This window comes from Phalaenopsis equestris, unplaced genomic scaffold (genome assembly GCF_001263595.1).
Source record: "Phalaenopsis equestris unplaced genomic scaffold, ASM126359v1 Scaffold000226, whole genome shotgun sequence".
Classification (NCBI taxonomy): Eukaryota; Viridiplantae; Streptophyta; class Magnoliopsida; order Asparagales; family Orchidaceae; genus Phalaenopsis; species Phalaenopsis equestris.
In genome coordinates, this window is record NW_018164668.1 from 1361307 (window position 1) to 1386943 (window position 25637).

The 25637-nt window shown below is 32.8% G+C and overlaps 2 protein-coding genes across 3 annotated transcripts in view; both read left to right on the top strand.

Annotated features, from left to right (window-relative positions):
* Positions 1-21680, top strand: part of LOC110023627 — a 28285-nt gene extending 6605 nt beyond the window's left edge. The window contains exons 2-9 of the mRNA XM_020723119.1: positions 10008-12524; positions 12894-13023; positions 13109-13194; positions 13851-14086; positions 19982-20068; positions 20162-20261; positions 20918-21109; positions 21629-21680. Of these exons, the coding sequence (XP_020578778.1) occupies positions 10053-12524; positions 12894-13023; positions 13109-13194; positions 13851-14086; positions 19982-20068; positions 20162-20261; positions 20918-21106 (3300 nt within the window). The 5' untranslated portion in view covers positions 10008-10052 and the 3' untranslated portion in view covers positions 21107-21109; positions 21629-21680. The remainder of the gene's footprint in view (positions 1-10007; positions 12525-12893; positions 13024-13108; positions 13195-13850; positions 14087-19981; positions 20069-20161; positions 20262-20917; positions 21110-21628) is intronic.
* Positions 21681-23404: 1724 nt separating this feature from the next.
* LOC110023697 (protein trichome birefringence-like 3) overlaps positions 23405-25637 on the top strand; it is a 7591-nt gene continuing 5358 nt past the window's right edge. Inside the window, exons 1-4 of one of the 2 annotated variants that reach the window (XM_020723232.1) lie at positions 23405-23788; positions 23854-24108; positions 24367-24538; positions 24808-25007. In XM_020723232.1, the coding sequence (XP_020578891.1) occupies positions 23858-24108; positions 24367-24538; positions 24808-25007 (623 nt within the window). In that variant the 5' untranslated portion in view covers positions 23405-23788; positions 23854-23857. The remainder of the gene's footprint in view (positions 23789-23853; positions 24109-24366; positions 24539-24807; positions 25008-25637) is intronic. The other variant, XM_020723231.1, reaches the window with a different exon arrangement.

The following is a 25637-nucleotide window of genomic DNA, read 5'->3' on the forward strand; positions in this document are numbered from 1 at the left end:
AGGATGTCAACCTGGCTCGTCGTTCGCGAACAACTCGTGTTCGGCTCGTTCGTTAAGAAACGAACACGAACAATGACTTCACGAACAATTCCGAACACGAGCTTATTTCAAACAAACTAAATTTCAAACGAACCGAACACGAACACAAGTTCTGTTCGTTTGTGTTCGGTTCGTTTACACCCCTATGATGAATGCCTCTTTTTAAGAATTATGTTTTAAGAAATATCAAAAGTCATGTTATAAATAGAATATTATATAAATACTTACAAGTACGAATGATAAATAATGATGAGATTCTCGACTTTTGATTTTTAAAGGAGACAACATTCTGTGAACTTTTGGGATCAAATGGGTATGAAAAGTAGGTCATCATTGGTAATTGATATATTTTTTTATGTTTAATTTTTTTTATATTTATTACATGTTTTTTAAATGAAATTGCACTTTAAAGAAAAATTATTTTCATGTTTATCTTGCAGTTATAACACTTAGGGCAGATTGAAGCTGAAACGAGGCGAAACAGAGGCAAATGAGAGCAAATGGGGGTGCTGACAGCAGGGCGTTAATCTCCGCCCATAAAATAGAGAATATGGCGCCTAGGCGCCACAAACTGGTACCTAGGCGCCTGAACTGTTTAGGGGCGGTTTCTGCAGCCCTAATGAGTTATTTGACGGAGCCAGACATTTGGAAAATAACACTTTTTGGCATTTCCAAGTTCTGGAATTCTCAAGGAAGGCTAAGAGGTCGTAGATAGGAGTATGAAATGTAGATTCTTATATTTTATGGAGAGATTGGTGAGGGGATTTTGAGAAATATCTATAAGAGATTGTATTAACATTGCATGGATCAACATGAGACTTTGTTGGACGGATTTTTATCTTTCTTTTAGAGGGAAAAAACTAAGTTTTGTATTCTTCATTATCTTATACTTGTTGTAAACACTTATCTAGTGAATTTGCTTTGATTTAATGAAACTTTTTGTTTTGTATGTCACCTGCTTTGTGAAGTAGAATTCTTGTACTTTTCTTTTGCAATGAATTAGATAAATGTTTAGGATGTTAGGATTTATGTTAGAATAGATTTTTCATATCATAGTGATGGTTCTTACTTCATGCTTCATTTACTAATCAATCTGATCAATTGGTATGTTAAAATTTGTTGTAAACCCATAAGTTTCGGGAGGGTTATGATTTTAACAAGTAGGAGGAACCACACTAAACTTATGGGTGAAGGAAAATTAGTTCTAAGACTCAATGCAATGTTAGGGAGATATTCGTTGATGGGTGTCATTGGTGTTTCTCGGGTGACAAGCTAGATTTCAAATCAATTTGATCCAGGGTTTTGTGCCTTAAATCTAAAATTAAGCCAATTAGCGGGTTATTAGGAGAAGGAGACTCTAGGGTGAGGCTAGAAGTTTCGCCGTGATAATCTAGCTATTTTAAGGAATTGACCCTAGGTTAACCGAGCTACATTATACACTCGGAAGAGGTTAGCTTAGATTTTTGCTTCTATTATCATTGGTCGCATTAGAATCAAAGCATCTCATTCTTACACATTATGTAGGTTTAGTTTTTACTCCTCAAAATTCACCAAACCAATTTATAGGGCTGTAAACGAGGGGTTGAAAACGAGCCGAGCTTGAGTGAGCTCAGGCTTAGCTCGTGTTCGGCTCGTTCGTAATAGCTCGTGTTCGACATCGGCTCGTATTCGAAATCGGCTCGTGAACAGTGTGTTCGTGTTCGACTCGATTTAAATATTCGTGTTCGTGTTCGGCTCGTGTTCGGCTCGAAATTGGCTCGTTAAACTAAAATTGAGAAAAATAGATGTAAAGTGTGAGATTCAAACCTGGATTAAATCTATACAAAAGAATACACTAACCACATTGCCACATGAGGTGTTATGATTTAAACTTAGACATAAATATACATAATATATTATTATATAAATAATATATGTAATATAATGTTATATAAAAAGTTATATAATTTTTTTTCGAGTCATTTCGAGCCGAACACGAGCGAACAAACTGTTGTTCGTGTTCGGCTCGTTTACATTTCGAGCTTAAAAAATTGTCCGTGTTCAGCTCGTTAGGCTTAACGAACGAGCCGAGCACGAGCTGCTTAACGAGCCGAACACGAGTTGTTCACGAACAACGAGCCAAATTAACAGTCCTACCAATTTATTTAGTTAGGTTTAACTTTAGATTTAGATTTATATTTAAGAGTAGTTGTTAGAAAAACATCTCTAATCGACATTTCAAACTAAGACCCGATAGTAGTAGACTATAACTTAGTCTAAGGGGTTTCTTACCTCGCTTCCCTGTGGGATCGATAATCGGGACTCCATTAGAACCCTTACTTGAAAGATATGTATACTAGCATAAGAATCATAGTGTGTAAACTATAAATCAAATTCTAAACTCTATAACATATCAATTTTGCACACTAGCCGCCTAATCTAAGCCAAAAAAATAGAGAATATGGCGCCTAGGCGCCACAAACTTGTACCTAGGCGCCCGAACTGTCCAGGGGTGGTTTCTGCAGCCCCAATGAGTTATTTGACGGAGCTAGACATTTGGAAAAAAATACTTTTTGGCATTTCAAAGTCCTGAAATTCTCAAGGAAGATCAAGAGGTCGTAGATAGGAGTATGAAATGTATACTCTTATCTTTTATGGAGAGATTGGTGAGGGGATTTTCAGAAATATCTATAAGAGATTGTATTAATATTGCATGGATCAACACGAGACTTTGTTGGACAGATTTTTATCTTTCTTTCAGAGGGAAAAAAAATTAAGTTTTGTGTTCTTCATTACCTTATACTTGTTGTAAACACTTATCTAGTAAATTTGTTTTGATTTAATGAAGCTTTCTGTTTTTGTATAGCACCTGCTTTGTGAAGTAGAATTTTTGTTCTTTTCTTTTGCAATGAATTAAAATGAATGTTTAGGATGTTAATATTCACATTAGAATAGATTTTTCATATCATAGTGATGGTTCTTACTTCATACTTCATTTATTAATCAATCTGATCAATTGGTATGTTAAAATTTATTGTAAACCCATAAGTTCCGGGAGGGTTATGATTTTAACAAGTAGGAGGAACCACGCTAAACTTATGAGTGAAGGAAAACTAGTTCTAAGACTCAATGAAATCTTAGGGAGATATTCGTTGATGGGTGTCATTGGTGTTTCTCGGGTGACAAGCTAGATTTCTAATCAATTTGATCTAGGGTTTCGTACCTTAAATCTAAAATTAAGCCAATTAGAGGGTTTTTAGAAGAAGGAGACTCTAGGGTGAGGCTAGAAGTTTCGCCGTGATAATCTTGCTATTTTAAGGAATCGACCCTAGGTTAACCGAGCTACGTTATACACTCGGAAGAGATTAGCTTAGATTTTTGGTTCTATTGTCATTGACCGCATTAGAATCAAAGCATCTCATTCTTACACATTATGTAGGTTTAGTTTTTACTCCTCAAAATTCACCAAACCAATTTATCTAGTTAGGTTTAACTTTAGATTTAGATTTATATTTAGGAGTAGTTGTTAGAAAAACATCTTTAATCGACATTTCAAACTAAGACCCGATAATAATAGACTAGAACTTAGCCTAAGGGGTTTCTTACCTCGCTTCCCTGTGGGATCGATAATCGAGACTTCATTAGAACTCTATATTACTTGAAAGATATATATACTAACGTAGGAATCATAGTGTGTAAACTATAAATTAAATTCTAAACTCTATAATATATAAATTTTGCACACTAGCCACCTAATCTATGCCCAGAAAATAGAGAATATGACGCCTAGACGCCCGAACTGTCCAGGGGTGGTTTCTGCAGCCTCAATCAGTTATTTGACGGAGCTAGACATTTGGAAAAAAAAAACACTTTTTGGCATTTCCAAGTATTGAAATTCTCAAGGAAGGCCAAGAGGTCGTAGATAGGAGTATGAAATGTAGATTCTTATATTTTATGGAGAGATTGGTGAGGGGATTGGTAAAGGGATTTTGAGAAATATCTATAAGAGATTGTATTAACATTGAATGGATCAACATGATACTTTGTTGGACAGATTTTTATCTTTCTTTCAGAGGGAAAAAAAACTAAGTTTTGTGTTCTTCATTTTCTTATACTTGTTGTAAACACTAATCTAGTGAATTTGTTTTGATTTAATGAAGCTTTCTGTCTTGTATGTCACCTGCTTTGTGAAGTAGAACTCTTGTACTTTTCTTTTGCAATGAATTATATGAATGTTTAGGATGTTTGGATTCAGGTTAGAATAGATTTTTCATATCATAGTGATGGTTCTTACTTCATACTTCATTTACTAATCAATCTGATCAATTGGTATGTTAAAATTTGTTGTGAACCCATAAGTTCCGAGAGAGTTATGATTTTAACAAGTAGGAGGAACCACACTAAACTTATGGGTGAAGGAAAATTAGTTCTAAGACTCAATGCAATGTTAGGGAGATATTCGTTGATGGGTGTCATTGGTGTTTCTCGGGTGACAAGCTAGATTTCTAATCAATTTGATCTAGGGTTTCGTACCTTAAATCTAAAATTAAGTCAATTAGAGGGTTTTTAGGAGAAGGAGACTCTAGGGTGAGGCTAGAAGTTTCGCCGTGATAATCTAGCTATTTTAAGGAATCCCTAGGTTAACCGAGCTACGTTATACACTCGGAAGAGGTTAGCTTAGATTTTTGGTTATATTGTCTTTGACTGCATTAGAATTAAAGCATCTCATTCTTACACATTATGTAGGTTTAGTTTTTACTCCTCAAAATTCACCAAACCAATTTATCTAGTTAGGTTTAACTTTCGATTTAGATTTATATTTAGGAGTAGTTGTTAGAAAAACATATTTAATCGACATTTCAAACTAAGTCCTGATAGTAGTAGACTAGAACTTAGCCTAAGATGTTTCTTACCTTGCTTCCCTATGAGATCGATAATCGAGACTCCATTACAACTCTATATTACTTGAAAGATATGTGTACTAGCGTAGGAATCGTAGTGTGTAAACTATAATTCAAATTCTAAACTCTATAACATATCCATTTTGCACACTAGCCGCCTAAAGAAACTAGGTCAAGTTTTTGCCAGAAAACTAAATAACTTCGTAATTGCGGAGCAGGTCAGTAATATGAGAGATATTGATAACTGTTATTTTGGGAGGAGCCCAACTTTTATCAATAGTTGTTGTAGCCTTAAGATTGGGTGACGACTCAATGACATGATATGACATAAAAATAATTGCGACATATACAATCACAAATAACATTTTTATGATTAGATTAATGACTTATAAATATACTTATAATTACACATTAATGGATGAAAACATATTTTATACAACAGTTATGATTCCCAGCAATATATGTTTTTTTTTACATGTTTTATACAATTACAACATGTTGTGATATGTGTTATGGATATGCATATGAGATATATATATGCATGCACCTTATTTACTTTCCGTACATAAAATTTTATTGTAAACTTGATTATTTTGTTGAGCTTATTGTAACTCATGCTATGTTGTTGACTTTTAGAAAGGGTTAAGAAGCACCAAGACGAGTAACCAGGTGTGACATGTATAGTTTTTACATTTCATAATTTTGAGAGTTTTACAGACTTTTGGGTACGTACTTTTAAAATATTGAATTTAGTAACTCCATTCAGATATAAGTGTTTTGGTGAGAGTTTTCGTGCTTCTAAGGATATGTGAATATAAATGATTTATGAAATGAAATACTTCAAGTATGTATTGACCAAAGAAAAATATGTTGAAATTTTTATACCTATTTTACACTAATTTTGATGATACTGCACTTTAAAGAAAAATTATTTTGATGTTTTGTTGCAGGTATGATGAATTATGATCAATGACGCAAAAAGAAACAAAAACGATGCAATTTGAAGCAAAAATAAGCAAGAAATGAAATTTTTTTCTATCACCTTTCGATAAGTCTTTCGATGCTTAATCTCTTTTACACTTCTTGCATATTTTTGAATGAGATTACACTTTAAAGGAATTAAAGGAATATGAGATTACACTTTAAAGGAATGTTGTTTTCATGCTTATTTTGTAGGACTATCTGTTAGGAACACAACGCAACTGAAATGGGGCGAAACAGAGCTAAAAGGGAGCCAAACGGAGCGAAACTGTGACGCTGCGCAGTCTCCTCGCCGACGACGCTCAAAACGGCGCCGACGACGAGATTTACCCGAGAAGACCGAAAAATGACAGAAAAGCTCGCTGACGGCGCCTGAGACAACTATGGACTTACTTTTGGCGGTTATTGGCCAAAATTCAACGTATTTTGACGCTTTTTAAAAAGGTTCTTGTGGCAACTCTTCAAACTTCATCCCTACACTTTAAAAGAACGAATTTATGTTAGAAAAATGGGTTATGTGTGAGAGGAATGTTAGGAAAAGTGTGGAGAAAGTGAATGTGGTTCACTCAACTCCCATAAACTTAAACATCTCCGCTTCAGTACTCAAACAATAGGACCGAATTGGGGATTTTAGTCTGTCACCCAAAATCTTTGATGGGCGTAGAATTGGAGATTTTGGGGTGACAGACTAAAATCCCCAATTCGGTCCTATTGTTTGAGTACTGAAGCGGAGATGTTAGCCCTCAGGTGAAGGGAACGTGGAAGTTCCGAAGTGAGAGCCGGTATCCTCCCAGCTTAGCCACGAATTCAGTAAACAATCAAAGGATTAGTCAATGTTCTTTATATCTGGACCAAAGGGTAAAGAACAGGATTGCTCTTATTTGGCACATGCAATATTTAATGCATCTCATTCATTTACATTATCTAATTCATTAGATAAGAATAGTAGTTTTAAATATCTCACCGAGAGGGCTGTGTAATTCTCAACAAAGTAGAACCACATTCAGATTCCATGGATGGTTAAGTTCATGGGAGTTGAATGCAAATAAATAGAGAAATATAATTTGATGGGCGTAGAATTGAAGATTTTAGGGTGACAGACTAAAATCCCCAATTTGGTCCCGTTGTTTGAGTACTGAAGCGGAGATATTAGCCCTTAAGCGAGGGGAACGTGGGAGCTCCGAAGTGAGAGCCGGTATCCTCTCAGCCTAGCCACGGAATCAATAAACAAGAATAGGATTTGTTAATGTTCTTTATGCCTGGACCAAAGGGTAAAGAATAGGATTGCTTCTATTTGACACATATAATATTTAATGCATCTCATTCCTTTACATTATCCAATTCATTACATAAGAATAATAGTTTTTATTATCTCAAAATTCTCCAAATCAATTCATTCAAAAAGGGTTATCTTTAGAATTAATAATTGCATTTAGTTATATTTACTATCTTTACATTTAACACTTGCATTTAGAAGTAGTTGCTAGATAAAACATCATTTTAATCGACATTCCAAACTAAGGACTAATAGTAGTAGATTAAAATTTGACTAAGGACCTCTTACCTCACTTCCCTGTGGGATAGATAAACGGGACTCTACTAGAGCCCTATATTACTTGAGCGATACGTATACTTGCGTTTGAAATTGTGACTTTACAAAATCATTATAAATATATAAATTTGGGTTCATAATTTCTTGCATATTAAAAGTTGCATCAAATTTTTGGCGTCATTGTCGAGGGTTTAAATCTTTTAATAATGGTGTCAAATTCTTGTATTTTTAGGTATATAAAAAGTTGTTGTCATGTATGTAAGGATTTAGTTAGACTAATTCATCACACATTAAGTTCTAATTTTGCAAGTCAGAATGAGTGCTAATGAAAATTTAATCTGGTCAAATCCTCTGCCTCTATTGCAATGTGGGTGACCTTAAAGGGGGGTGAAATTTTGATCGCTTAAAGAAAAATAAGATCTTTAATTTTTTAATTAGCTTTTATTTATGGAAAAATCATACTTTTTGTTACCAGTGGCACATAAATATGATTAGTGTTATAATTAACTAAAATTAACTAAGAAAAATGGAGTCACGATGATCCACAATAGATTTTGAGAATTCATGAAGGAAAATAATATTTGAAACAAAAATCTCAGTCACTTTGATTGTAATAAATCCTACGGGTAAATGTGAGAAATGCAATCCGCTACAACAAAAATAAAAATTTTATAGCTTTAATTTGCTAGACTGATCAAAACACTGAAAATCTATTCCAATGTTGCATTTAAAGCATTCAGCGGTTGTGATCATCTTGCCGATTGTTTGTATTCCAATTTTGCATCTTGGCAGCAAGTTCTGTCAAACAATTTAATTTCTTTCATTTTGTACCCTAAAATATGAATGCAATGAAATCGTTCATTATAATTATAACAAAGTCATTTTTCAGACAATTCATCATTTTAAAAGTTATTATTATTTTTTTAATAGAAGCGAAGGCTTATTAACAAGTGTTAGAAAGAATTGCATGTTGGTGTGAAGTAGATATATGCAGGAGATGATTTAGGTGAATTTTGAAAGAATTTTTAAAAAATTTTCACAATCTAACCTTGCATTAGTTTAGTAAGATTTTTGGTTTGTATTAAGAAAGTTGGTTGAAATACTCAAATTTTTTATGAATGTCAGAATGTAAATCTGATTAAGATAACTTTGGATGAAAGATTCAAAAGTATTAACTTGATTAGACACATGTTCGAATTGATTAAAATGATCATCAACTGAAAATATTTGGGTTGTATTCATACTTTGTATTGTAAATCATAATAATGTCAAGAACTAAATAGATTAAAAACGCATCAATAAATTCTTACTAAAAAGATGATTGATTTATTTTCAAGCCAATGAAATCAAGAGAGGCCGGGGCCACATTTAAACGATGATATCGATAAACATTATGATTCAGAGACATTATAAAAAATAAATTATTTTATAAATCAAATCCCAAATGTTAGTACTGCTAAAACGGGGTAGGATAATTCAATTGCTTTTAAAAGATGATTGTTACATTTAAAAAAAAAAAAGCAGGAAAGAAAGTTGCTTGTGGCGGGAGAACTGCTGCACATAAGTTATTCAAAGTTTTGTATTCAAGACGACACTATGCAGTAGAAGACTCCGAGAAATATTATCCATTTTTTACTTGATTAAGACATTTTTTGTTTCACAGTAGTGTGATTGAAGATTAATGAGCCCTTTTAGAAACTCAAAACTTGTTAGCTTTCTGCTTGCATCAAGCTTATTATATTTTTAATAACCAGTTTTTGGTTTGCCTGCCTTAAATTTTGTTTTTGCCAGTTGAAATCAAAAAGTTTTTTTTTTTTTTAACATAATATATGTTTGCTTGTCTTTGTCGCCTCAGCATATTCTAAAAGAGTCTAAAATAAGTATCAGACAGTGTGCTCCAGTGCATAGCATACTTGTTGGAAACAAATTTAAAATCCCAAAGTGCTGATTTCGAGTGCCCATCCTAGCAGAAAAAGAAAAACTTTTGGTCTTCGCATTGATGTTTTCATTGAAGATTCATGGCTAGAAGTTGTTCTAGTCGCAAGAAAGCCTAATTATAGTAAAATGATTTTCTTTCCAAACATAATTGATGACGTTTTGGTTCTTGAGTCTAAGATTTGTCTGATACAAAAATTGAATTTATTATCTTATTAATGTCTAAGGAACTTCCTTCGAATCATTAAAAATTCCTGCTAAAATATATTATCTTATTAAAACTAAATGAAATGTGGCTGAATTTGAATGGTATAGAAAGTTTATTGTCATCTAGATAGAGAATATATATGTAATCGACTTCGTGATTGAAATAATTGCTTTTTAATTTTTATGTTGGAATTTCTTAGGATTAAAAGTAATTATGACAGTTTTAAACAAGGAGCTCTGATCCGACCTCAATCCATTTTCAAAAAAGTAACATACATATTTTCATGAAAGTTTAGATGTGAGATATGTAAATACACAAGAATTGCGCGTCACGTATGTAAATTTACCTTTTTTCTATATAATTTATGGTTACATTGCTGTATTCTAACATTATTTCTACTTTTATTTTACAGATATTTTGTTTTGCTATTGAATCTTGTACATCTTGGTTTATTGGTATGGCGGAGGAAAGCTACAGTGGTAGGATATGGCCTTTGCCACCCCGGCAGGACCTGAAAGTGTCTGAAATAACTTTTGGTCTGTGCGTTGATGTTTTCATCAATGATTCTTGGCGGGACGGTGTTTTGGTTGCTGAAAAGCCTGATTATGGTAAAATATTGGTTTTCTTTCCAGACTCAAATGATGAAGTTTTGGCTCTCACCTCTCAGATTCATCCGAGCCAAGAGTGGAACGAACTTTCCGGGCGTTGGACACGTCGAGGCATCTGGTTCTTCGTTCAAATCATTAAAAAATTCCTGCCAAAAGAAATTGTCATGTCAGAAATCAAGAGCATGTGGTTTCATCTGAAAGATACAGATAATTTTTGTAAAGAAATTAAGAATTGGTATTCTGGACCGAAGCTCATGTGGACAGTGTTGGTATTTGATATGATCCAAGAGAGTTTTCCGCTTATTTTTGCTAGCCATACTTGCAAAAACTTTTGCACAACCTCAAAACAGCTGCGGGAAGTTAAAAATGTCTATAGAAGAAGAATGATACACAGAGAGCCGCACATTTTGGATTCAGGAGAAAAATTTACAGAAATGATGGAGGCGGATGGAGGTCGGGAAGATGAAAAGTTTGAAAATAATGAGGGGGATAATAAAAGCGTGTTATCAAGTTATTCTGACAATAGGTTTTTGCTTGAAGACAAGGAGGATGAGAAAAACATAGTATCGAGGGCATGGAAACCTGTGGAACTTGAAGGTGAATACTGTCATGATTTATCAGAGTGGTGTTTTTCTCATGCAGAATTCAAAATGGATTTGATGAAAAAAATAAAACTGAGGAAGCATCTTGTATCTATTGGTTGGAGAATTGAATCTAATGAAAGAGATATAGTAAGATTTCGATATATATCACCTGAAAGAAGAATCTATTACTCTCTTAAATTGGTTTTCCAAAATTTGCTGAAGGAGATGTCAAAGATGAGCGGTAAAATCAGAGATAAGGACAACTCAAAGGACATCGACTTGGATAATCTTTTATCAGAGTTCTCTCCTGCAAAATCAGATTTTGTCTCTCTAAACAATGATCAGATAATGCATCCCTTTCAACCTAGGCCTTTTGCAACCCAGAAAACTGCAGAACTTCCTTGTACTGAATCAGATTCTTCTGTGTTAATGGATTGTAAAGTTATACAGTCAAACTCTTCAGAAATTATTGAAGAAAATGCGCTTGTTGCAACTTTAAAATCAGACAAAGCTGTAAAATATGAGGATAATAATGAATTTTGTGTTATAAAAGCTTACGTTGAGCACATGAAAATGTTAAAAGGCAAGGCAAAGCTTTCATCTGTTGATGTAAAAGAATTGAGATCCAGAACTCGAGATTTTCTCTTGGAAAAGGGTTGGAAATTTTGGCTATACGACAAGAAAGTGAGACAGGAATTACGCTACACCTCTCCCAATAGGAAGACCTATTTATCTCTTTATACCGCCTGTGTGGGATTCCTGAGAGAAGTAAATCATGAAAACATCAGGAAAATGGAGTATCAGAAATCTCATGTTTTGCAAAAAGAAGGATTGGAGCGTGGACCATTCTCTTCCCCCACTTTGTTTGATTTTGATGGATTTGATTCGAAGGAGCATATGGGCAGAAAGAGGGACCTAAAGAAGAGAAAAAAGGAGTATTCAAATGTTCATGTGGCATTGGATAAACATTTGAAAATTCAGTTAAATGGAAACTATTTCAGTGACCAAAATATTTCTGTAAAGATGAAGCAAAAGCCTTTGTCTTCCTCTAAATTATTTGATTTTGGTGAACTTAATTCTAAAAAGCATTTAGGTGGAAACAGAGAACGAAAGAGGAGAAAAATAGTGCATTCAAATAATCTTGTGACATTGGATGACCAGCTGCAATATAATTATTATGACCAGCAGCATGATGTGAAGATAGATGTTTTCCGATCTTCTAAAAGTTATAAATCATCTCGCAAAAAATTCACATCACGTGTTTTGCGTTCAGGGAAAAGATCACGATGGGCTATAGTTTTATCTTCTAATGATCAAGTTGCTAAGACAATTCTGTCATGGTTGATTGATAAAGATGTTGTGTTGCTGAGGCAGAAAGTTTCATTTGTTAGAAAAATTGATGGTCACACAATGAAAGAAGGTTGGATAACTCACGAAGGGATTAAATGCAGGTGTTGCCTGAATGTGTTTTCTCTTTCTCAATTTGGCGCTCATGCCGGAAGCATAACTTCTCAACCATCTGTCAGTATCATGTTGCAAGATGGCAGGTCTTTGTTGGATTGTCAAAAGCAAGTTTTAAGTGCATTTAAACCGAGAAAATTTCAACATACAAGATTAAAAAGAGATTATTCCAATCTTGAAGCCGATGAAATATGCACTGTTTGTCAAGACGGTGGTATGATATTGTTATGTGATCTTTGCCCATCCGTATTTCATCTAGCTTGTATTGGCCTAGAGGTATCCCATTTCACTATTTTTTTTACTAATTATCATGGGTCTATAGCGAGCATTTTTGCCAAGATAAAGGAAACATAAGCAATATCCTTTTCCCAAATATATTTTTTTATTAATTTGCAGTGAATTTTCAAAACAAAGTTAATACTTTTTAGAATTTAATATTTAGCTAATTATTTTGGTTGATTATTTGCATAATTTCATCCTTTAAAATTCTAAACAAGTTCATTTTCTTAATTTTTAATTTTATTAAATTAAAAGTGGCGTTTTTTAAATCACCCCGCTAATAAAATTTCCTTTTGAAAAATTTCTCATACATATATTGGGATGAATCCTGTTATATTTCTTCTAACATAGGTTGTCTTGATACAGGATGTGCCTGAAGGTCAGTGGTTTTGCCCATCATGTAGATGCGGCTTATGTGGTTTTAGCGAATTTAATTGCGACACAGATAGTTTCACTCATAATTCAGGGATTTATTGTGATCAATGTGAACGGCAATGTAAATATTTCTTTTGTTTCAATTCCTTTCTTATTCTTGGTTTCTAGTGGTATATTTGAACTATTTTAAATTCTTTTTTGACTAGATCATGTTGGCTGCTTGCAAAAACAAGGTTTGCAACTAAATGAGTGTCCAACAGGGACTTGGACTTGCAGTGAATCATGTTCAAAGGTACTTCGAATGGAATGAAAAGTTGACATGTTAATTTCAATAATAGAACATAATTGATTTACCTATTGCTGGAGATCAAATTAGATGTTTTTTTTTTTATTTGGAACAGATTGTTTTTTTTTTTTTTGAGATATTAATTAGATATTTGATTGGTTGTTTACTTGAATTTAAGGTTGTTTGGAATGGAAGATTAACATACATACAACTCAATTCCTAAGCAGTTACATATTTAAATGATTTGAACCATACCACCCCACCCCACCCCAATATGTTAAAGCACTTCGCTATTTTGTTCTTGGATTGCCCTTATCTCACTATCTTTCTTAACTTAATCTTAAATGAATGATTATGAAGTACGTGAAGGTTTTCAGTCACCAGTCTTTCTTCAAAACTAAAATAATGGTGAAGAACTAAGTAATTTGTACTTAAACTGTTATGCGATTTTATTCAAACTTAAAAAATAATGAGTGGCTAACCATTACAAATATATGAGTATATGGCTATAACTATTGGACGGTTGCTCTATAGATGGCATAGTTTGAATATGTTGTTTCTTTATTGTTGTGTTCCCATAGACTCACATTCCTATACTTTTTTTCTCCTTAAGATAATGAAATTATTTTTAAATTCTGTGCTATTTTAATTTCATCTTGCAGATTATTTCTAGGCTTCGATTACTTCTTGGGAAGTCAAATCCCATCCAGGGAAATGGACTTCACTGGACTATTTTGAGATCAAATATAGAAGACGTTGGAAAACTTGATGACGAATCGATAGTTGAGAATTCAGGATTGCTCCATCTTGCTCTTGATGTTTTACATGAATGTTTTGAGACTATGGTTGAGACACGTACTCAGAGTGACGTTGCTTCTGATGTCATTTTCAATAACACGTAAGAATTCTTTCATTTATTTTTCCTACATTAACAGGAAAATTTAGAAGCCATTTATGATCACTTTTATTGTTTGTTTTTAATTTGTTATTATTATTTCGTTTTGTTTATGGTTTGATTCAAAATAATACATGTTTGATTGAGCTAGTTTTTTAAAAACATTTAAAATTTCTTTTAGGTGTTTTGAGTATTTTAAGAACAAGTTGATTTATTAAAAAAATAATAAAAATATATTAAAATAATACCAATCAAACATATTTAAAAAAAAAGGAAAAGTAAAAAGTAAAAACAGTAAACAAAAATGATGCCAAAGGGGCCCTCAATATTTAGAATTTGCATGATTGATAGAAGATAATACTTCTATTCTTGTTGTCGTTTATTTCATAGTTTATTTTTTTCTTCATCGCATGGGCAACTTTTGCAAGGAATGCTTGCATAGACAATAAGCAATCACAACTACTGATTTTTCAAATTCTCTGCCAATGATTATGATGTTTCTGATATGTTGTGGTTGTTAGAAATTAGACTTAATGATAGCCATTCTCTTATGTGAGATTCCGTGTTCAATGTAAACTTAATGTCAAATGGTAGTATATACATATATTGGCATACAAAGTCATTTAATTAAGAATAAGATTCTTGGGAAAAGGTGCATCAAATTCCTCGATGCTTTAAATACTTATAAGGGAATTCATAATGTTGAGGCAAGTCTAATGATATATTGAATTCCTCCAAAAGAGTATTTTAGTTTTTTTAGTTCAAATTTGTGTTAGTCTTATTTTATTTCTTCGAATTTTCCTCAGATGATATAAAAAATATAATTGATGATCAACAAAAACTTATTACAACCTTCCTTTCCTTACCTTACAGATTCTAATTTTGAGAATATGAGTATTCAAATGATGGCATGTTATTGGAATCCTGACATATTTAAAAGTTATTCTTGAATGACAATAAATCTAGAAAATGGAATCGCCCTTACCAATCAACTAAGCGATGCACTTTTGAGAACCTTATAGAAATGGCGGAGGTCTTATATTTTAATTTTTCAATCAATAGATGAATTTGTGTTTGAGAAGATCATGTTAATGATCACTTTTAAGCAAATATCATGAATTTAAATATGCATGTGGAGGAACAGAGAAGGTGAAGGAGCTCACTTACAAATCCTTCAAGGTTAATTTGAAGCCATATAAATGGTGGGTTCCAATTTTGAGTCAACCATTATCTTAAGATTGAGTAGTTGTCACTCAACTACTGAGGAAATGTGAGACTTTGAAGGAAACTTGAGTAGTAGAGAAAATTCATACTTAACATAAAAAAGTAAGGTGTGGAGTCTAAAATTTTTTAATCATCTTGGATAATATTTAACTTTGATTTTTCAGATTGGTGGCCCCCAAACTCAAAGTTCATTCATACTTAATTTTTAAAATTGGTGGACAATAACTCTATTCATTCGCACTATTTTTTTGTAAAAATTATGGCTAATTCAAGATATATTCATAGTTCATCCAAAGAATTGATGAAAACTTGCTATTTTATTTGACATGTATGTTTAAATAGTTGTTGCATTGTTTTTCAAATAAGCCCAATAAAACTGTCTAATTATACAAGCGAATAAAACCTTCTAATTACACATAACTCATAACACTTCCCCTTAAGATGGGTGAAAGATATTCACTAAGCCCATCTTGTCACATGATCTAGCTAACTCTATTGAACTAAGTCTTTTAGTGAGACAATCAACTACCTGCTCTTCGGTAGCTACATGAATTAGTTCTAGCAATCCGTTATTCAGCTTCTCCTTGATGAAGAATCTATCAATCTCCACATGTTTAGCTCTATCGTGTTGCACCGGGTTGTAAGAAATGTTGATTGTCGACTTGTTGTCACACCACAACTTCATTTGAGTTCCCTGGTCCGAGTTCCCTGGTCCACTTTGAGTTCAACCAACAAGCTTTCAGCCACATCATCTCAACAACTCCTAATGTCGTGGCCTTGTATTCTTCCTCTGTTGTTGATCTTGCTACAACCGACTGTTTTTTGCTCTTTCACGAGACCAAGTTGCCTCCTACAAATATGCAGTATTCTAATGTGGATTGTCTGTCATCAGCATAGCTTGCCAGTCAAAATCACATGCCCATTCATCTTAAATATCAACATTTTCCCTGGTGCACTTTGATTGCTGACATTTTAACACTGCATATTCTGTTCCCTCCGGTTTGCATCTTCCTTCGTGTATACACCCTTAGCTCACCTTTAGGCTGAATCCCACCACCTATGGGTTCGCTCTCCTTGATTTCCATCTCCTTAGTTGATTCATCCTACATCATAGGACATGACTTTGCTCCCACTCGCACCACTCCATCACCACTACTACTCACTCTCTATTGCCTCATATCTCCAGTGTTTATTGTGTCACCGAAGGGTGAATTCACCTCCAGAGTGTAGTATGATTTAAACTGTCTGAATGACACATCTATACTTGCAAAAAATATTGGTGAAGGTCAAAATGCTACCACTTCAACATTATTTGACTCCTCTCAGAGGCCACCTAGAGTTAGAGGCCCAATGAATTCTTTCACCACAATACAAATAAGGAATTCTACTCTAAATTCCAAGTGGAAAAAAGATGAAAGAAAGTAGGCATGTAGGAAATTAGTAGATTCTGTTACTCAGTCGGATTGGCGTTTAATGTTGCCAAATGTCTATGTTGGAAGCAGTTGCTAATTTTGGACTTGATTTTACTCCGCCTACAATGCTTGAATTGAAAATTTGGATACTCAAAGATGAGGATGCTATAATCAATAAAATGTTAAAGGGGCATAAGAAGACTTGGAGTAAATATGGGTGTCCGATTATGTCAGAAGTTTAGATAAATGGAAAAAGTAAAAAAAAAATTTTTTTTGGACAGTCCAGTTGGGACTTTTTTTATATATGTGGATGTTTCTAATGCTATAAAAAATGGTGAGTTAGTATTCACTTATTTGGATGACGTGATTGAGGAAGTGAAAGAAAAAAATGTGATGCAAATTATAACAGATAATAGGTCAAATTGTGTAAATGTGGGTAAAAAAGATAATGAAGAAAAGAACATAATTATTAGACACCTTGTGCATCAAATTGTATTGATCTAATGTTAGAAGATATTGGAAAGTTAAAAATTCACGAAAACACACTTACAAAAACAAAACAAGTTTTTAAATTTATTTAACTCATATGAGTACTTGGCTTGATGAGATCTTTTACAAAGGAAAGGGAACTCGTTCGTTCAACAATCACACGGATTGCTACCACATATTTGAAACTTCAAAGCATTTACAAGCAAAAACAACCACTTCAGGCATTATTCTCCTCAAAAGCTTGGTGTTCTAGTCAATGAACAAAGAAGACAAAAGGTAGAAAAGCTGGAGCTATTATTTTGCTTGATCCACATTTTTGGGGTCATCTTGCTTACTGTATCAATAGTATTGTGTTGCTTGTAAATGTTCTAATAAAGGTTGACTCAGAAGAAAGGCCAGCTCTGGGTTATATTTACGAGTTAATAGACTCAGCAGAAGAAAAAATTGCTTTTAATTGTGGCATAATGAAAAGAAATATGGACCTATTTGGAGGAAAATTTATGCAAGATACGAAGTTAGATTTTATAAACCACTACATGCGGCTGGTTATTATTTGAATCCTCAATTTCACATTGAGAATAATTTTTCTAATGATGATGAGGTAAAAGAAGGGTTAATTGTTTGTATGGAAGAATGTTGGATTATAAAGACTGTCTCAGAGCTGATATTCAATTAGACTTGTATGATAACTTAAGAGGAGATTTTGAGAGTAGAGTTGCTATGGACTCGAGAAAGTTAGGATCTCGTGCTGATTGGTTGATGAGATTTGGTGGAAAAATACCTGAGTTAACAAATTTTACTATTCGTGTTCTTAGTCTCACATATAGTTCATCAGGTTGTGAAAGCAATTAGAGCACTTATGAATCAGTAACAATTTTATTTATTTCTTAAATTTATTATTAATTTCTTTTATAATCACCTCTTAAAAATAATTTTTTTTATCTTAGATTCATTCTAAGAAGAGGAACAGATTAGAGCACAAGTGGTTGTATGCTTAGGTATAAGTAAGATATAATTCTAGATTGAGGGATGAAGAGAAGTATAAGAAGAAAACAAGACTTCGATCCAATAAATGACAAACTTTGATGATAAGTGAATTATTGAGAAAGAAGGTTCTGTGCTTCCACATGAACATTCTTGGATGAATGAAGATGAACAAATATTGATATTGATGTAATCAGAAATGTGCCCATGACAAATATAAACGAAGAACCACAAAATATTAGACAAGAAAGGGAGGATATTTTTATAACATATTCTCATAGGAAAAGGAAGATGAATGAAAGAACAAACAAGTTTCATATTTACATTTAATTATTCTTTACATAATTATGCATTCTTAATTTCTTATAGAAAAAAGATCCTAAATATTTACGAATGTCATTTTATTTGTGTATATAATTTAAGCAATAATGATAAGGAGAAACAAATTATGAATGCACCTGAGATTTAGCATGATAATGACTTTAATGAAGTAGATAATGAATGCAGAGAATATAAAGGACCTAGTTGTGATTTGGATATAAATATTGGTAAAAAAGAAGATTTTGATGATTAATTTGAAGAATGATTCAATGATTGAGATCAATTGATCACAAATTTATTTTTTGGCTCAAACATTTATACTTATTTTTATATTTTACTACTTTTTGTGGTGGATTTTTGCTAATATCTTTAAGATTCTAATTGTTATTTTGACCCCCAATTAATGAACTAAAGTAAAAGGACACTTTTGTAATGTGGTACCGCTCACCTACCACATCTCACATACCGTTCACCTACCGTTCACCTACCGCTCACCTACCGCTCACCTACCTCCCACCTACCACTCTCTTGCTTCTATAAATAGAGAGGGTGTGAGACTTAGGAGAGCAAGGGAAGAAATCTTAAGGGTGTGAGGCTTAGAAGAGGGAAGGGAGAAGATATCTTAAGCTACCACAAAGGAGGAGAGAATAGCTATAGAGTTAGAGAGGAGGAGAGCATCTTGAGGCCTTGTATCAAGGTGTCGCTTGAGAGGGAGGCCATAGAAGGAAGATGAGGGCTCATCTCTATGTATAAGCTATGTATTCTCCATTTCTTTTGCCTTAGTGAAATATTTGATTGATTCCCTCCCGTGGACGTAGATCCAGTTGGATCGAACCACGTAAACGATCTGTGTTTGCTTGTGTTCTTTTTTCGTCTCATTTCTATGCCAGGAAGTACATATCTCACAACACTAATCCTTGAAGACTTGTTTTGAAATTAAATGATTATGAGTTATTTTAATACATAGAAATAAATTTTTTTTTATGATGCACAAAAAGTTTATTTTTTGTCTCTTAATATTTATATTCCTTATTTTTTTTAATACTATGGGGCTCATGCTCAATGCCTTGGGGCTTACGCCTCGCCCCATAATAGCTAATACACCCCGCCCAACACCCATGCCTTCTAAAACATTAGTAGAGACTTGGTTGCAATTAGGAGAAAAAAAAGGTTATCCTTCTGCAACATGCAAAAATTTCAAATGAATAGACATACCTTGCAACCTAATATTTAGAGAAAAAATCAAAAATCTCGAACATCTTAATAAAAGATTGTTTATTCCATGCTGGCCAATATAAGTTTTTTTAATATTTTTTCCCTTCTTTTTTTGTTCAGCTATTGATGTTTTAGCTTGTTATTTTTCTTCATATTTCTTCCTAAATATTCCAATAATTGTTTCCTTACAAAATTGCAGGAGCATTCTTCAACTGATGTCATAATGAATTCTTTTTATTATTCTTTTATGCAGTTCTGAATTGAATAGGTTGAACTTCCGGGGGTTTTATACAATGCTTTTGATGTGTGGAGATGAGCTAATCAGTGTGGCCACTTTCAGGTATAATTAGAAGATCTGCTAAGTAAGGCACCGTCCATTATAATTTTTTTCTTGACCTACTTCTGATTCTAAGATAATTTCTCATCTGTGTAGGATATTTGGTGAAAAGCTTGCTGAAATGCCATTTATTGGCACTCGTGTGAAATTCCGCCGACAAGGAATGTGTTGCATTTTGATGAATGAATTGCAGAAGGTAAAGTCATAATTACATTTTTTTATACTTTATTTATAATAACTTCTGTTCAAATAAGATAGCTAATCATGATTATTTTATATCTGTGTTGTCTAGATTTGTAGAACTTTATTTTAAACTAAAATTTACATTCCCCTCCATTTCCTTCAAATCAAACATACCCAGCGTGTTCAAACAGAAGGGACATTTACATATATGGCACAAAATTCTTATGCATTTATATATCTCACACCCAAATTTCCATATTTACACACATAGTACTCTTATCTTTAGTATCGCTTAAAAAATAGTACTATTATCATTTTTAAAAATAAAATACATTTTTTCGTGTATATGTTTAAAGCACCAAACCACTAAGAATGTAAATATGAAAGTTTAGGTGTGAGATATAAATACATAAAAAGTTATGTGCTACTTATGTAAATTTTCCTGAATAAAAATGCTTTCTGAGACAATAACAGAGCCAAAAGTTTCAGTTAAAGTGTAAACAATACAAAATCACCATTTTTCGCCTTCTATTTATCATTTTCATTAAAAGATAATATTCATTTTGATTAAAATTCCAGTTTTTGGCATCATAATTTAGCCATTATTTTCATTTCCTGTAACATGGTGCTATTTTCTCATTTATTTTTTTTCCTTTTTTTGTGTCATAGCTTCTTGCTTCATTAGGAGTGGAAAGGCTATTGTTACCTGCTGTTCCTGAACTCTTGAAAACATGGACTTCCTCTTTTGGTTTCACAAAAATTACACCTTCTGATAGATTAGAGTTATTAGAGCACAAACTACTTACATTTCAAGGAACTACCTTGTGCCAGAAGCTCTTGAAGAAACCTTCTGCTTAATTGGTATGTTCTTTCATTTATATTTATGATTATTTATTTTCATCTAGAAATTTTAATGCTTTATCTAGAGGTGTAACTTAGTCAAGCTGACTCATCAGTCAGCTCAATAAATGGCTTGTGAATTGAGCTTGGTGAGTTAAAAGTCGACTTCGACTCGTCAGCTCATGAGTCAATTCTTTTAAAAAAAATTTAATATAAACTGTATTTAAAGTATAATGAAAAGAAAGTTCTTAGTATGATTTAAAAACTTAAATTTTACTAACATCAAATGGTTTCTCATTGTTTTTTTCAAATTATTTGTCATTTTAATAGTATCAAAATCAGATTATGTCTTTTATAATAAATGAGCTGGCTCATGAGCCAATTTGAAATCATAGAATTGAGTTTAAGCTCAAGCTCGAACTAAATTAATTAAAAGTTCAAATTGGGTTGGCTCATTCTAGACTCGAGTTGCTTACACCCCCTAGCTTTTATACTACATTTCCTCCAATCTTATACATGTGTTTCCTTCTTATCATGTAGGAACTACAGTAATGAAGATTTTGGTTCCCTTTAGGATCCATAAAGTGGCAAGTTTTCTCTAGGAGATACTTCTGTAGAGACATATAGGTTTAGTTATATTTTCTTTTATTTCTTTTATTATTTTTATGGAAGAAAGTTGAGCTTGAGTTTTGTTTGATTGATTGATTGATTTATTTATTTTTAAATGAGCTAATTGTTTATTTATTTATTTTTTGTATGTATTTTTTTGTTTTATAAACTGGGAGTTTAAACCCAAAACTGGTGCTTTGAATATATATAAATGTTTGTTTCAGAGAGCAAAGATTGTTAATATAGTCATTTGATTTTCTTAAACAAAATTTTTCTTTTTAGGGAGGTGCATCAATTGCTTAGAATTATGCGACATTTGATTGGAGGGGCATCTACATACAAACCACCAAATTCTTATGCGTTAACATATCAACCACTCAAACTTCAATTTTTACGTACAGACCACCAGATCACCATGTTTTAGCATAGGTTGGATGATCTGTAGTTAAAGATTGAAGTTTAGGAGGTTAATATATTAATACATAAGAATTGGGTGGTAGATACATAACTCTCCCATGATTATTAATCGATTGTAAAAAATATATATAGAGAAAAATATTATACATATATATATATATACATATATATATATATGCGTCGCGTATTCAGATCAGTTGGTCAGACATCTGCTTGTCAGTTGTAAGTCCCTTCTGGTCTAGGGTTCGAATCCCTTCAAGTTTAGGGAGTGATACTCGAATTATGAGGCTCATTAGGGATGGCCGGGTCTAGCATAATAGTCTCAGGCCATTCCTTTTAAATATATATATATATATACAACTTAGATTGATGAAATATATTGATAAAGTAAATTACTTGCCTATTATATTTCCTTTTAATGTATATTCAAAATTTTGGGAAATGAAACTAAAAGATAAATTTAAAAAAAGTACAAAGGAATATTTTATGTGCTTCAGAGCGACCAAATAAATGAATATGCTATCCCTTAAATACAATAAGATTAGAACAAACTACAAAGTGTTAGAATGAAAAAAAAAACTTAAAATATTCTCAGTATAAATATTACATAAAATACAAAAATGCCATAAATTTTAGCATACATTGCTTCACGGTATTTTCTTATGACTTCACTTCATAGATCATTGTCATATTTTTATTATTTTTAAAAATTTTTGTGTTGGATAACTTTTCAAAACCAAATCTGCCAAACTGTTAAATTGTGATACTGCTAGAAAATTATTATCTTTTTTTTTTTTTTAATTTATAATACAACAACAGCTTTAAAAATTTTTAATTTTTCTGCAAGAGTTTTAAACCAATTTAATAACTTTATTTTTTGAACTTCATTATTACTCCAAAATGCTATATTTTATTTTTAAAATTTTTGTTTAACAAATTTGTCTGATACAGTGGTACAAGAATCTATCCTAGATTGTTTCTTTGTAATGGAACTTGCACAAATTACACCATTACAAACTTCAATATTATATGATGGGTGAATCAAGTAAATAAAGAAACAACATAACAGCATGTTGAAGGCTGATAAAACTTTTGAAAAAGTTTGGGTCAAAATGAATTTTGTAGTCATTGAATTTACTTTGAGATGAGTATAATATTGAAATTAAATAACTATTCATGTATTGGATCCCTCACAAAATAATTCTAATAACTTAAGCAGTCGTTGCTAATCTTTTCCAAAGTTTAAGTTCAAACATAACAAATAATAATTTAAAGAGGTGGTCCGAAAGTCAGACTTGTTAAGAAAGTTAATGCCATGATATCAAAAGTAATGGAGTTGGAAAAATCCCACTTTCTATAGTCATCATAAACCTCCAATCTAAAGCAAAATCAGCACCAAAAGGGCATTTTGAAAGCAAATTATGACTGATTTCTTTAACTTCACTCTCACTCAAAAACCAAAAAGAATAATTCTTCAAACAAAGCTCAAAATTCCCATTCTAGAAAAGAAGAAAAAGAAGGAAGACCACACAACTTGAAGCTCAATCCTTCTTCTTCCTCGCATCTCCATGAAGATTCCAGGAGCAAAACTTCCTTTTTCAATCATGGCTTGCATCATCTGCGCCTTGGCATTCACCGGTTTAATCTTCAACGAATATCTACGAAAAATCACTGGTACATTCTTCATCTTCTTCATCAAGCTCAAATTCTTCCCAAAATGCTAACTTTAAATCAACTAGAATTATGATTTTTTTATCAGAGGAGACGGAGAAACATAGCAGCAAAGCTAATGTTTTTGATGAAAAGATCTTTTTCGATCCAAACAAGTGCAGAATAGAGAGGGGAAAATGGGTCTTCAAAAGTTCAGCAGAGCTTTCTTATACTGATCTGAATTGCCCGTATGTGGATGTACAAGTAGCCTGTTTGAGAAATGGCCGGCCCGATCGAGATTATTTGTTCTGGGAATGGCAGCTTGATGACTGTATTTTACCAGAGTAAGTCTATTTGATCTCTATGTTGGTTTTGAAGTTTAATTTTTTACTTTTACACCTCCCAAGTCATTCACATCACATAAAAAATTCTGCTATTTTAACTCTTGAAAAGTGAACTACACCTTTTCATGCATAGGTAAGTGGGCTTGTATGTAAAAATTGATGCTTTGGTATTAAATATGTCAATACAAAAGAATTGATTGGTATGCATGTAAATCTTCCTACTTTGATGTAGAGCTCATTTCAGCCATTTGCTTGCAGGTTTAATGCAGTAATTTTTCTTCAGAAACTTAGAGGAAAAAGACTTATGTTTGTAGGAGATTCATTGCAGAGAGGGCAATGGCAATCTCTTGTATGTATGGTGCAGTCTTACATTCCATTAGAGAAGAAATCTATGAACAGAACCACAACCCTATCAGTATTCAGAGCTAAGGTAACACAGATAAACAATAGTTGCTGTAAATGATTTTTGGGAAATTTACATACATACCACACAATTCTTATGTATTTGCTTCAGCATTATACTTTTGAAAAGATAATGATAGTGGTACTTTTGATGTGATGTTAAAGAATTGAGTGGTATGCATGTAAACTTGAATGTTTAGATGTTCGATATGTGAATAAAGAAGAATTGTGTAGTATGTATGTAAATGCCCTATGATTATTTTGAAAATAAAGGTTGAATCTGGTGCTTGTTGTCAGGAGTACAATGCGACGATTGAGTTCTATTGGGCACCATTCCTGGTTCAGTCGAATTCGGATGCGAAAATCATCTCAGATATATCGAAAAGAATAGTGAGAGTGGACTCGATCTCCGAGCATGGTCGACATTGGATTGGAGTGGATATACTGGTCTTCAATACTTATGTGTGGTGGATGACTGGGTATAAGATCAAGTCCTTGTAAGCACTGATTCAAAATTTAGATCTTGATCAAATCCAATATATGCATATAAATTTTACTTTGTTTGCGAGCTAAGCAAATTTAGATAAAAATTCTCAAATGTTTATGACATTGCATACATAGATGCATGTAAATTTCTCTTTGATCTCAAGCTAACAATTTTGGAATACGATTGGGATCAGCTTGATCTTGTGCGATTAAGGCCGAACATCTTCTTTATGTGACAACTGAGTTGCATGTGTGAATTCCCTTAAGTAGATTGAAGTTGAAATCTTAAACATCAATGTGCCTTTTAGTGTAAGAGTGGAATTTCAATAGAAGGACCAAAGTTAATGTTGTGAGATATGTACTTCCTGGTATATAAATGAAACACAAAGAACAAAAGCAAACACAGATCGTTTACGTGGTTCGATCCAACTGGATTTACGTCCACGTGAGGGAATCAATCAAATAGTTCACTAAGGCAAAAGAAATGGAGAATACATAGCTTATACATAGAGATGAGCCATCATCTTCCTTCTATGGCCTCCCTCTCAAGCGACACCTTGATATAAGGCCTCAAGATGCTCTCCTCCTCTCTAGCTCTCTAGCTCTCTAGCTATTCTCTCCTCCTTCGTGGTAGCTTAAGA